Raw genomic sequence first — 12,865 nt, forward strand, 5'->3', positions numbered from 1 at the left:
GATGGCATGAATAGTGATATTCAACATAACAATTACCCTTAGTGACATTCTTATTTTCTCTGCAAAGTCCACAAAGAGACCTTGAAAAAGTCATTAGTTGGTGCTCACGGAAGATTTGCATATAAAGGAAAATCAGAAGAACTCTTAATTATCAGCAAATCCAGAATAGATGATAGTTTAGGGGACTTAAAAACTACAAATTATGAGCTGACTGAGCAGAGAAGCCTCCTTAAATTAAAGCTTTAGAAATTGCTATTTGCTTTCTTGCTCAGATTAAGTAAAACTTTCTGTTGCATAAATAGAAAAGAACACTGTTTTCTCTTGGGCGAATATCTGCATGCCTGCTCATTTGGGGCCCATCTTGAGCGTTTAAATACAGTAAAGCATATTATACAGATTTCTCTAGGCAGATCTGTAGGATCTTAGCTGCATTGGTGGCAATTCTGATTGGGAAATGTGCCAGTTCCCAGCTTGCAGGAAGGATGTCACTGGCCAAGCACTAGAAACCAGCCGCAACCCAGCTATTTTTTCTGTGGATCCCTGTTGGGGTACCTCAGAGGGGTGGAGGGATGACAAGGTGTCAGAAGCGTTTAAATCAGAGCAACTCCATCTTAAATACAAGCTGGGTAAAATGAGGCTGAGACCTACTAGGCTGCATCCCCAGACAGTGAAGGGACCCTAGTCGCAGGATGAGATAGGAGGTTGGCCTAAGACACAGGTCATAAAGACCTGGCTGATGAAACAGGTTGCAGTAAAGAAGCCGGCCCAAACCCACCAAAACCAAGATGGCGACGAGAGTGACCTCTGGTTGTCCTCTCTGCTACACTCTCACCAGCACCATGACAGTTTACAGATGCCATGGCAGCATCAGGAAGTCACACTACATGGTCTAAAAAGGGGAGGCATGAATGATCCACCCCTTGTTTAGTATATCATCAAGAAATAACTGTAAAAATGGGCAACCAGCAGCCCTCGGGGCTGCTCTGTCTATGGAGTAGCCATTCTTTTATTCCTTTATTTCCTTAATAAACTTGCTTTCACTTTACTCTATGGACTTGCCCTAAATTCTTTCTTGCGTGAGATCCAAGAACCCTCTCTTTGGATCTGGATCGGGACTGCTTTCCTGTAACAGAAGCACACATTTCAAACATGGCTTTGAAAACAGGTCCAGCCAAAAGCCAGTTGTCTCAACTGTCACCCGGCATCTGGGCTCTTCCGTCTGGTGAGGAGGGATACAAGAAACAGGACCTCTACCCAGCAAGGCAGATTGGGAATAACTGGAAGGTGCCAGCCCTCTGTTCTTCTAGTGGGGGCGGAGTCAGGGGAGATTACTGAAAGGATGGGATGTCTGAGTATGGATCTGGAGGGAAGAGCAGAGATATCTCCCAGGGGTCCCTGGAGTGGCAGTAGGACGGCTTGTAGGCTGAGAAGCAGGCTTCAGATCACATGGCCTGTTCCACACACAGGCAAGGGATACGAATGCCAGTTCGCGCTTCATCCTGAGCTGCTGTTTCCATACTGCAGTTCCCTTTGAGGACTGAACTCTGACCTTTTTCTTCTCTTGCCCAAATTCCTATCTAAGGGACCTGGGGAGTTACGCCCCACAAATCATAAAATCTCATCAGAGAGGTTTCATTTAAATCTATATAACGTGGCTTACTTTCCAGCCTGACTCTGGCATAATCTCACATGACAGACAAAGAAGAAAATCAAAATATTTCATCCCAAAATATGTTTCTTTGCCATATTTTGAAATGGCTTGAAAAGTCAGTTTGGGGGGAGAAAGTTGTATCTGTAAAGAATCTCTATTAACATAATAGATCCTTCCCCATTCCGTGCCCTCCCAATCCTGAAGAGATTTGCTGAGAGTCTAACATCTTTTAAGGGTCTGATTAGGAAACATTCGCCAACTTATTTTCTCTAAGGGCACCACCTATGAGACCTCATCCACATAATAAGAAACCTGGTTTCCACAACCCCTTATCTTGACCCAGACACTTTTCTGTTGATTCCAGGTGTTTAGACAATAACTTAACTCTTTCAACCAATTGCCAATCAGGAAGTCTTTGAACCACCTATGTTTGACCTGTAAACCACCACCTTTCTGGACCAAACCAATGCATACCCCACACATATCGATTGATGTCTTATGTCTCCCTGAAACATATAAAAACCAAACTAACTCAACCACCGTAGGCACATGTTCTCAGGACCTCCTGAGACTGTGCCTTGGGTCATGGTCATTCATATTTGGCTCAGAAGAAGCCTCTTTAAACATTTTACTGAGTGTGACTCTTTTTGTTGACACTTTTCATCACCATTTCAGAACCAATGAATGGGATTCTCTACACAAACCATTCTAGATACACCACATTTGCCACTAGTCCAGAAACAATGGGGATGTTCCTGGGCCATGAACCTGTCTGCAACTCAGTATCCTCCTGGAAGTCTGATCTCTTCAGGTAAAGTTGCATAAGTGGGGATAGTGGTAAAGCCAGATGCTGGTGAAATGGGGATGCCCAGAAAAAACTTGGCCATGACAATTTGGAAATATTTATACGGAGAAACCACAAATATAAGGGCCAGTCGAAAACAGAACACAGTGGAAAGAGGTTGGGATTTCACTAGTTCACTGGGGCAGGCGAATGAACCTGTTGATACAGTCCTATGTGTAGGTCACTACTCAGCCCTCCTTTGCAATGACATGAGAGGGCCAGGGAAGGAACTAAACTGTCTTCGGGGGAAGGGAGAGCTGAGCAGTGAAAGTTTGTTTGGGTTGGAATATTTGCAATTAGGAATTATTAGCATCTAGAAATGAACTTTGCATTGCATTTCTGACTGCTGGCATATGGGAAAGATATTGATTACTGAATATTTCATATCTAATCATCTTAGATAATAATAATGATATTAACTTAAACAGATTTCACTTAATTTTCTTGGGAGGACCATATAAAGCCACATATATTCAGTTCTCTCCATAACATAAACCCTGTGCGGCAGGGAGGACACATTTACCTAACATGCTAGTTTCAAAGCACTTACACTCAATTCCACAATTCATTCCCCTCCTTCTCTCCAAGTAGATACTCCTGAAAAATGACCTTCTTATAGTTCTCTGCAGGCCAATGAACTTCTTTAATCCTCCCAATGACTTCCTTTTTAAATTATGGAGACTTAGGCACACAGCCGTTACATAACCCATCAAAAGTCACAGATGGCAAACAGAGTTTGAACCCACAAAAACTGCAGCCAGAGACTTCGCTCCTCAGTGCTGTGCTCAGCACCTTCATGCTTTGTCCCATTTCTTGTTTCTCCATAAATTATTCCATGTGCCCAAAGCATCTTGTCCTGCCTTGTCCACCAGGTGACCCATATTTATTGGTCCAAATCCCTTTAGGCACAGAGTGGCCTGAGCCTCTTGCCCAGCTGGTTTGGGCCGGGAGAGGCCCAGGTGACACCGGCCTCACCGTGGCCAGTTCCTGGAGACTGGGCTGGTGCAGCAGCACCCAGGGGTGCTGCTATGGGATCCCCAGGGCAGCATCCAGAGCTGTTGGAAGTGTGAGCTTCCATCTCTGGTTAGTTTGCAGCATTACTGAAGAAGAAGAAAAACATCAATTCCCTGCATCTTCCCTAAAACCTATCCAGGTCCAGTTTCCTTCTTAACTTCACAAACCCCGCCTGCTGAAAGGAAAAGGCATGACATTTTTGTTGTTGAAAGAAGGAGTTTTCATTCGTCCGTGCAGAGCGGGCTCAGTATCAGTAGTTATGGCAATGTGAGGGAGCGAAAGGAACACGAAACCTCTACCTTTGTTTATCAAAGATGAGATTTCTCTCTCCACAAGCTGTTGGAAAGAGGTAGATCATCTGGACTGGATTGAATAGTGTCTCCCCCGAATTCCTGTCTTTTCCAGAACTTTAGGATGTGGCCTTACTTGGAAATAGGGTCATTGCCAATGTAAGTAGTTAAGATCAAGTCATATTGGAGTATGGGAGTAGGGTGGGCCCTTAATCCAATCCTTATGAGGGCTGGTATTCTCAAAGGAAGAGGAGAAGAGACACAGAGACAGATGCACAGGAGAAAAGGCCACATGAAGACGGGGCGGGACTGGAGTGACGCGTCATCCACAAGCCAAGGAGCTCAAGGACAGCAGGCACCTCCGGAAGCTCAAGGACGGCTGGCACCTCCAGAAGCCAGAAGCAACAGGAAAGAGGCCTCCCCGGAGCCTGCAGTGAGAGCCGGCCCTGTCCACACCTTGATCTTTAACTTGTAGCCTCCAGAACTAGGAGACGATACATACATTTCTGTTGTTTAAGCCACTCTGTGTATGATAATTTGTCACATGGCTCCAGGAAGCTAAGAAACAGCCTTCGGAACTGGATTCTCATTTCTTTAGTCATCGCCCTACCTGGTTACAGACAACTCACAATAATCCTTCCCTCTGGGCAGGCACAACCAGGAAGGTCTACAGAGGAGAGCACATAGAGATGTAATTCACGGTTTGTGACTGACCTCACTCCCCTCATGGTGCTTTTTACAAGTGGATTTGGGTTGAAAATAGACTCAAATGTAGCAGTCTCAGTGAAGAGGAAAGGCGTTTAACCTCATAAGCATGTGTAGGTTTCACCATGGTAAAGAGGTCTTTATGGGCTGACCACGCGTGGGGGCATCAGGTGAGGGAGGGAGGCCTGAGCTCTTCCCAGGACCATCTGCTGTCCTGCGCTGCACTCTTAGATCACTGCACAACCATCTCTTTCTGCAGAAATGAGTCCTCCGTCCCCATCCTCAAAGATTCTCCAGGCTTTGGGAGCTCTGCTTATAGAGAACGCTTGGAAGAAGTAGGGATATTGCACTTGGAGAAGTAAATACCGAGGGGGAAGGAAAGTTTTCTATAATTTCCCGAAGGCTTGCTATGTGGAAAAGGATTAACCATCGTGCTGTGTAGTTTAGACGAGGGAGGTGAACCAGATGGAAATGTTAGGTGTAAATTTCCTTTCAAAACAGGAGCTGCCTTTCTCTTTGGAAGTACAACAGGTTACCCCATGAAGTAGTGAGGCTGCTTGGACGATACGGAAGAAATAAGTACTGGTCGTGTAGGCTGAGTTAGTGAACTGATTTCACACAAGCACATATTAGGTACCTGATTCTACTAGGTGTGCCAAGCTCTACATAAGAAAAGGAAAGACCAACACAAACATTTTGCCTTCATGGAAGTAATGATTGCATAGTTTGGTAAATTGGATATACTCTTAGACCAAAGGACCCCTATGTGGATCTTCCAACTTTATAATCCTAGGATTCTCTGTAGATGAATGAGTTAAGTGTGCATGGAGGAAGTGCTCAGAGAAACTAGATATATGCATAACAATTCCAAATCTAACATTCAGAAATGTTGGAAGCAGTAGTTCTAATAATTTCTTCAATTAATTCAGAGTAATCTCATGGTTCAAATTTAACACATTTAACCATTTCAAAGGAACTTCGAAGTAAATTTCTAAAATGTAAATCACAAATGCAAAGTTGTTCAGAATTCCATGGGGAATGAAACTTAATTCCAAAATTAAATGTAAATCTCCGTGAGGAGAAATAACCTTTATATACATCAACTATGAAATAGAAAAACTGAAAGTTTTGTTGCTGCTGTTGTTTGGTAAACAGTCCATTCCCAGAAGTTCATCAGCGTTTGAAATGAGCATGAGAATTGGTCCTAGAGAACTCACAGGAATATCAAGGAGGGTTATCAAGGAGGGTTTGAATCAGGTTGACTTACAAGGCCTAGGTTCTCATTAGAAGTTGTTTTAAAAGACGATGAGCATAAAATAATTACTTCTATTTTTTAGAAGCCATTTAAATTACAGGTCAAAGACATGGTACAAACATCCTAAAATTTTGCAAACTTCAGGCATCCTCATTCCCTATATGTTTTAATGTGCCTGCGTCTGAATAAAAATGTTAAGTCTCTTTAATGAACGTTTTATTAGTCTATAATGGCATATATCTTAGAGTTACCTTAGATAAAGCCAAGCTATTTGATTTCTACAAACGTGGGGACATGATATTTCATTATTATGTTTACTTTTGCATATTTCATGACATAAATTTACAACATTATCAGAGTCTCTGACATCTGGAGTCTGAAATCTTTTAGGTAGGGATTGTTTCAGAACTATTGGTACTGTTAGAAATGAACCAAAATATGGTAAACAGGCCTATCGGAGAGCCCTAATCTGCTGGCAGAGCCCATATTCCAGCTGTAAATGCGTTAATGCCATTCATTGGCTCATGCTCCTTAAATGTAATACTCTGCATCATTAATTTGGTAGTTTCTTCTCTGAAAGCTATAAATTGAAGATTCCTATTGTTTTAATTTTCTGTAACCTTTGATAACATTTGTGAAAGAACATAGGAAAGAATAAATTGCTATTGGCTGTATGACAAATGCATTCAAGGAATATTTTGTAGAAACTCCTCTTTCTCTTTTGCCTCAAAGCAGTCACTGGAAAGAGAGCATGTTTTACGTCCAAAAGTCACTGTTTAGAACGCAAGGCAATCAGCTCAAAGGCTTAGATAGCAGTTTGGCTGTTCCGAAGGGGACCCTGGCCCAGGCTTTCCTTGTCTGTGCCAGAGAGGGGGTTCTCTTTTTTAAATACGATGCTCCCTAAACACCAGTCACATATTCAAGCTGAAAGATTATGCCAGAAAAGGATGGATTTGAAAACCTGTTACCGGTGAATGAATCTGAGTCTTTCACTTATTTGGCCACTCGCCCTGCACTTGGCAATTAGAGGCAAAATGAACCACTTGAAGCAAAGGCACTGATGCAGCTGGTGAGACCGGGAGGCTACGGGCCACTCACAGGTTCACAGAGGGCCAAGCGACGGGTCACCCAACGAGAGAGCGCTACGGATCACACACAACACTTTCAGTTGCCTGGTTATGTTGTTACATAATAATTCATAGAGCATGATATTCTTCTATAATATATACTATTGTATGTCTATAATATTGTATACGTATATAATGTTGTGTAATCATAATGGCTCTCTCATTAATACCCAGTCATGGACAGGCTCTGTGTGAAGGGGCCCTGAACACTTCATCTCTAATTATGCCCACCCTAATGAAAAGTTGTTACGATGCATATTTTGTGCAGACAGAAAAATTGATGATTAGAGACTTTAAGGGATTTGCCTGAGGTCACAGCTTTTCTGGTTCCAAAATGTTACTGATTAGTCTACATTACCATTCACATCTCAGATTCATCTGTTCTTGTTTTCACTATAGCCTAATTAAACTCAGTGAAAAATACTACTAACACACAAGAGTATACAGCCACTCTCTCTGCTAGAACAAGAATGATCTAGTGGGGCTGGCTCTAAGTTTTCGTTGTTCTGATCATGTAGATGGGGTCTGAATTGGTGCTGTGAGCATGGACTGTTCCTCCCTGCCCTACTTGATTTCCAACTGGTCCTTGAAAAGACTGGAAGCCTGGGCTCCTCACGTGGGCCACTGCCACAATGTCCAGGTCCCCGGCTCTGCAGCCCCCACTGCTTATTTCAGAGGAAGTTCATGCGACATTAAAACGGGGGACATTGTAAAAACCTCGGGTAGTAGAACTCATCTAATGTTTGCTCTTCGAGCGGATACTGACAGACAGACAGGGCATTGTATTTGAAAGAATATTTTCTCTCATTCTTTTTTGTCACTTGTATCTGGTCTCATTCTAAAAAGAATTTTGTAGTGGGACTTGAAAGAAATACTTTTGAATCTGAGTTTAACGAGACATTGATTTACATAAAAAAGAAGTACAAAAAAGAGGAAATACAGAAACGTGCAATTGTGCTCTAATACACTGAAATTTAGGATGAGTTTTTTCTAACACTACATACTGTCAATTTCTAATGTAATTTTAATTGTAAATAATTATATCTGTTACTAACGACATCTGCTGAAATAAAGTAAGTATATATCAATTTTGTGATCTATGTCATAAAGCAGGATTTATTAAAATGTTATTAAAGCTAAATCATTTTTCTAGTGAAAATTCTAATGTAATTGAAAATCCTGAGATAAGCTTTTTTTCTGAAAGAATTGGATCTACGGTAACATAGCTAGCTACTTTAAGGAACAGTTTTGAGTTTTTGTCGCTACAATGTTACAATTTTGTAGCAGGACCCTTTGAAAATACAGCAAACTGCAGGCTGGCATCGTTGTGACAGGTTTCTAAGATAAGTAGAAAATGAAGCTGAAGATAATATTTTTCCCTTCAAATGTCAGAAAAATGTTAAGCAGAAAAATAATTTAAATGTAGAATTCCTGAGGCGTGCATTTAGAAAGACTCCAAAAGAATTAGCTGTTTGGAACCAATTAAGGACTATAGTATGAACTTTAAATTTCCCACATTGATAAACTCTTACTAGGGATTTATTCTTAAAGTCAATCATTTTCTTTGTTAAGTATATGAACACCTGTGAGTTAAAGATTTAAAGAAAAACTATAATGAGAAAGCAGTAGAAACCAATTGTTTTGTTTAATAGTCTAGAGTGCCCAACAAGATTTATCTCTTTGTGGCAGCAATATTTATCCATCTTTATAGATTTCCTTGAGGATAAAGAAAGATTCTAATTGTCCTTTGAACATGACCGATTTTCTACTTTTATACAGGGATATGGAATGATGCTTAGATATAAGTTCTAGCTTTTATTGTGTGATCAACAAAAGCATTAAAGCATGTTGCAGTAGCTACCTATTCCTAGATACTCAGGCAAGAAAAGGGAAATGTGTTCAGGCTCATCTTCTATGATCATCAAGTACAGAAACAAATGTTCGCATGGGAGAAAAGCTACAAGAGGCAACTTTACAACAATTAAATGGAAATAGTAATAGTACATGCATCACAGGTTTGCATGAGGATTACTGAGGAAGTATTGGTGAATCGCATCCTTCAAAAATGTTAACTAAGATTTTTGGGTGGTTGTTCCCTGATGCTTCCATCTCTTTAATGATGCTACCATCTCTATCAGAACATCTTTATCTCTATCTCCCTCAAGTTACTAGAATCTAAATATAAGGTGTGCAGTTAGAGTTTCTTTTATGGACCTTAGTTGAACAAGGTGCACATCTGGAGTCTCCCATAACTTCATGGATATTTGCTGCTACTATATGGTAAAAGTATGAACTGTGAATGAAGACTATTTAAGTATTTTCCAAAAGTAGGAATGTTGTTACTAAAACATTAAGTTTTGACAATAAGAGACTCAATTATTAAAACCCAGTTATTACTTTGCTTAAAGACTAACCATCTCGCCTGAATGCCACCTTACCCACAGCTCTTCAGACAATTTGAGCAGAATACCATTGTAAGCACTCCCTTACAGGCATTTGTAAGCTCCTGCAACTCCAGTTTGAAGTCCTTTTTCTAAATATGTATAGTATAAAACATACAAGCCGGTTCTACTATTGAAAGAGAGCTAAAAGCTTTTTGAGAATTCCATGATTTCCTGAATAGTCTATGCCTGGAGCAGACGTAATAGCAATTGAGTAATAATATAAAAAATAGTGATTCCAAACACAAGTATGTTTGTGGCAGGAGCTGCCGTAAACTTAGATTCTTGTTTGATTTTTTTCTTGAATGTACAATGAGCAGATCATGTTGCAAAAGTTTCATTCAGTGCTCCATTAAATTACTAACTTATTGATACCACTGTTAGGAAATAAGTTCAATGTTGACTTATACCATGCATGTGAGAAGCATGGAACTTCAAAATTAACAACAACAAAGAAAATTAGGAAATCATACTCTTAATGAATAGATGTACATCCGCTGCCTGCCAAGGGTCACCAAAAACTTGCTAATATCTTTGTTAGGGTAAAATAGAACCATCTGAATTCATCTGTGTTTTCCAAAGCTTATAGAACCATACAAAAAATAAATGAATCATCAAAACCATTTACCAGGTTTTAATAATAGTGCTTAAAAATTCATCTTAAACCAATGGAAAAAAACTGACTGAAATTGTAACAGGAAGTATGTAAAGGTAGAATCACTATCAAGAAAAAGAACAAACTCAAAACCTACTAATGTATTCAAAAGACCATTAGAAAAACTTCACAATTTAATTATTGGAAGCTTATAGAACGGCTTCAGCGCTTCTGTACTGAGTAAGGAAGCTGTACGTGAGGAGTAATAAATGAAATTGTTAATTTTACTGTTTCCCTAGGGAGTAGCTGGAGAAGGGGTGGGAATATGCTATTTAGATCTCCAAATGGATCGTAGTTTATATGCAATAATAAATCCTAAACGTGTTGCTAAGTAACTCTACTACAAACCACTCCCTTTTTCTTTGGCTTAAAAGACATTTTGACTCGTGGGCTCACTCACCATTCATATTCTTAAAGATGTTCAGGACGGGGAGGATTTGACGGTAATAAGGCACCAAGGCCTTGCCCACCATCTCAGCTGACACAACCAGATGCTGGAGGACCTTGAGAGTGACACAGATGACCTGTCGGTTTCGGAGATTCAAGGCATCTATACGGTGAAAGAAGGACCAAGCAGAAAAGATTTTAATAGAAAGCTTCAATTCTACAAGGTTAAGGCAAAGTTGTCTTGTGGTTGCATTTAATTAAACTGCACTCTACTGGGGACCAATGAGACTTTATTATTACAACTTTGGATGACACATTGCAACCCTGATGTTTTAAATGGAATCTTGTCTGATTACTGTTTATTCTCCCACCTGCACTGATTTCTCACCAGCCCCAGGAATGCAGTTCATTTTCCCCTCGTAGAAGAGGCCCGGGCCCTGAGTTGGATAAGCAGTATGAAAGACAAAAAATCACTTAGTGTCGCTGGAGTTAAAGGAACCTATGCGGGTTGACAACGGATACATTTTCATGCAACAATCTCTTTCATGCAACAATCCACACCATTCTTAAAACCATTAACGTGGAGCAAACGTTTATTTGGGAAGGAGGGTTGGACATGGTGTTCAAAACTATAGGCTGGTTACAAACACCGAGAATGTTCTTGGTAGAAGTGAACATAAAGTGACTATATTTAGGCCCTCAAGAAAGTAGGAAAGAAAAGCAAAACGTTTTAAAGTTCAGTTAGAAGGAATCAACACAGAAGCTACAAGAGACCACAGGAATATGACAGTTTTAAAGAAACAGTTCTGAGTGCAAAGTAACAAGCTACAGAGACAGAGCAAGAGATGCCACCAGGTAGGGTCTGAAAGGCACCATTTGCCCCAGTGGAAAGTACAGGGGGTCAGGAATCAGGATGCTGATAACTGGCTGTGTGAGCTTGGCCAACCTACTGGCACTTTCTTGGCCCCAGTTTCTTCAATCATGGGAGCCTGTTATGCACTTTCTGAGATGGCTAAAAGTACCATGGTTTAAGTAGAAGAGCCAGATAAAACATCTATTATAGAAGGTCAAAAGTGCAATTAATAAAATGTGATGGCTCTGATGACTCCAAGAAGAAGTCAAGGGCTCTTATTTGTAAGATGTTCTACCTTCTAATGAAAAAGATTGACTATGACCTTAAAGCAGATGCCACTGGGAAGGGACAAAAGGACCCAGGCTATAAAAAGAAATGATGCTTTGGTCAATACATCTCTGAGGCAGTCCTGACATTGTTCTTGAACTCCAGCTCACATTTCCATCAGCCTGGATCTTGCCAGCACCTCAAATTCAGTTTGCTCCAAAGACTAAATTTCCTCCCTGAACTTTCTTTTCTTCCCTGTGTTCCTCATATTTAGTAAAGATAAACCTTGTTCCCAGTCACTCCAGGTCAAAGCCTGTTTCTCCTCCTTTGTATTCCTCATGTTACCAAATCATCTGGTCTTCCTTTTGCAGTATCTCTTGAATTTGTGTCTCCCTCTCCATCCTCACCAACACTCCTCTGGTCCTGGTCTCCATCCTCACCTCCTTTCCTCCAGTGCCAGTCTCCATCCTCATCTCCTCTCCTCCAGTGCCAGTCTCCATCCTCACTGCCTCTCCTCTGGTCTCACTCTCTATCCTCATCTCCTCTCCTCTGGTCTCACTCTCCATCCTCACCTCCTCTCCTCCAGTGCCAGTCTCTATCCTCACCTTCTCTGCTTCAGTTCTAGTCTCCATCCTCACCTCCTCTCCCCTGGTCCTTGTCTCCATCCTCACCTCCTCTCCTCTGGTCCTGGTCTTCATCTTCACCACCTCTCCTCTGGTCCTGGTCTCCAACCTCACCTCATCTCCTTTGGTTCTGGTCTCCATCCTTACCTCCTCTCCTCTGGTCCTGGTTTCCATCTTCACCTTCTCTCTTTTGATCCTGGTCTTTATTCTTATCTTCTCTCCTCCAGTCCCAGAATCCATTTTCATCATTTCTCTTCGGGTCCCTGTTTCCATCCTCACCTCCTCTTCTCTGGTCCTGGTCTCCATCCTCACCTTCTCTCCTCCAGTCCTGGTCTCCAGCCTCACCTCCTCTCCCCAGGTCCTGATCTCCAACCTCACCGCCTCTCCCCTGGTCCCAGTCTCCATCCTCACCTTCTCTCTCTGGTCTCACTCTCCATCCTCACCTTCTCTCCTCTAGGTCTCCATTCTTATTGCCATTCCCCTGGTTCTGATCCTTGGGACCCCTTCACTGGAGCACTGGCCTGATCTTGTACAGATCTCTTTTCTTTCTGTCTTTCTCCACTTCCCCAACCTGTCTTTCAAGGTACTACTGGGTTAACCTCCCTCAAGCATATCTGATCATCTCACCACCTGCTAAAAGAGCTCAGAGCCTCCTACCCCCTTCCATTGGCTGCAGAAGTTGTGAGGTGCTCTGAAGTGTTTTTATACCACAGCCCCTGGTTTGTTGTTGAAAGGGATGAATCAGACCCCACT

The 12,865-nt window shown here is 41.6% G+C and overlaps 1 protein-coding gene across 2 annotated transcripts in view; it reads right to left on the reverse strand.

Moving 5' to 3' along the window:
- LOC105487513 (parkin coregulated) overlaps nucleotides 1-12,865 on the reverse strand; it is a 578,623-nt gene that overhangs the window by 214,022 nt on the left and 351,736 nt on the right. For both annotated transcript variants that reach the window (XM_011750975.3, XM_071095937.1), the window contains exon 4: nucleotides 10,383-10,532. In XM_011750975.3, coding sequence (XP_011749277.1) covers nucleotides 10,383-10,532 — 150 coding nt within the window. The remainder of the gene's footprint in view (nucleotides 1-10,382; nucleotides 10,533-12,865) is intronic.

This window comes from Macaca nemestrina, chromosome 5 (assembly GCF_043159975.1).
Source record: "Macaca nemestrina isolate mMacNem1 chromosome 5, mMacNem.hap1, whole genome shotgun sequence".
Lineage (NCBI taxonomy): Eukaryota > Metazoa > Chordata > Mammalia > Primates > Cercopithecidae > Macaca > Macaca nemestrina.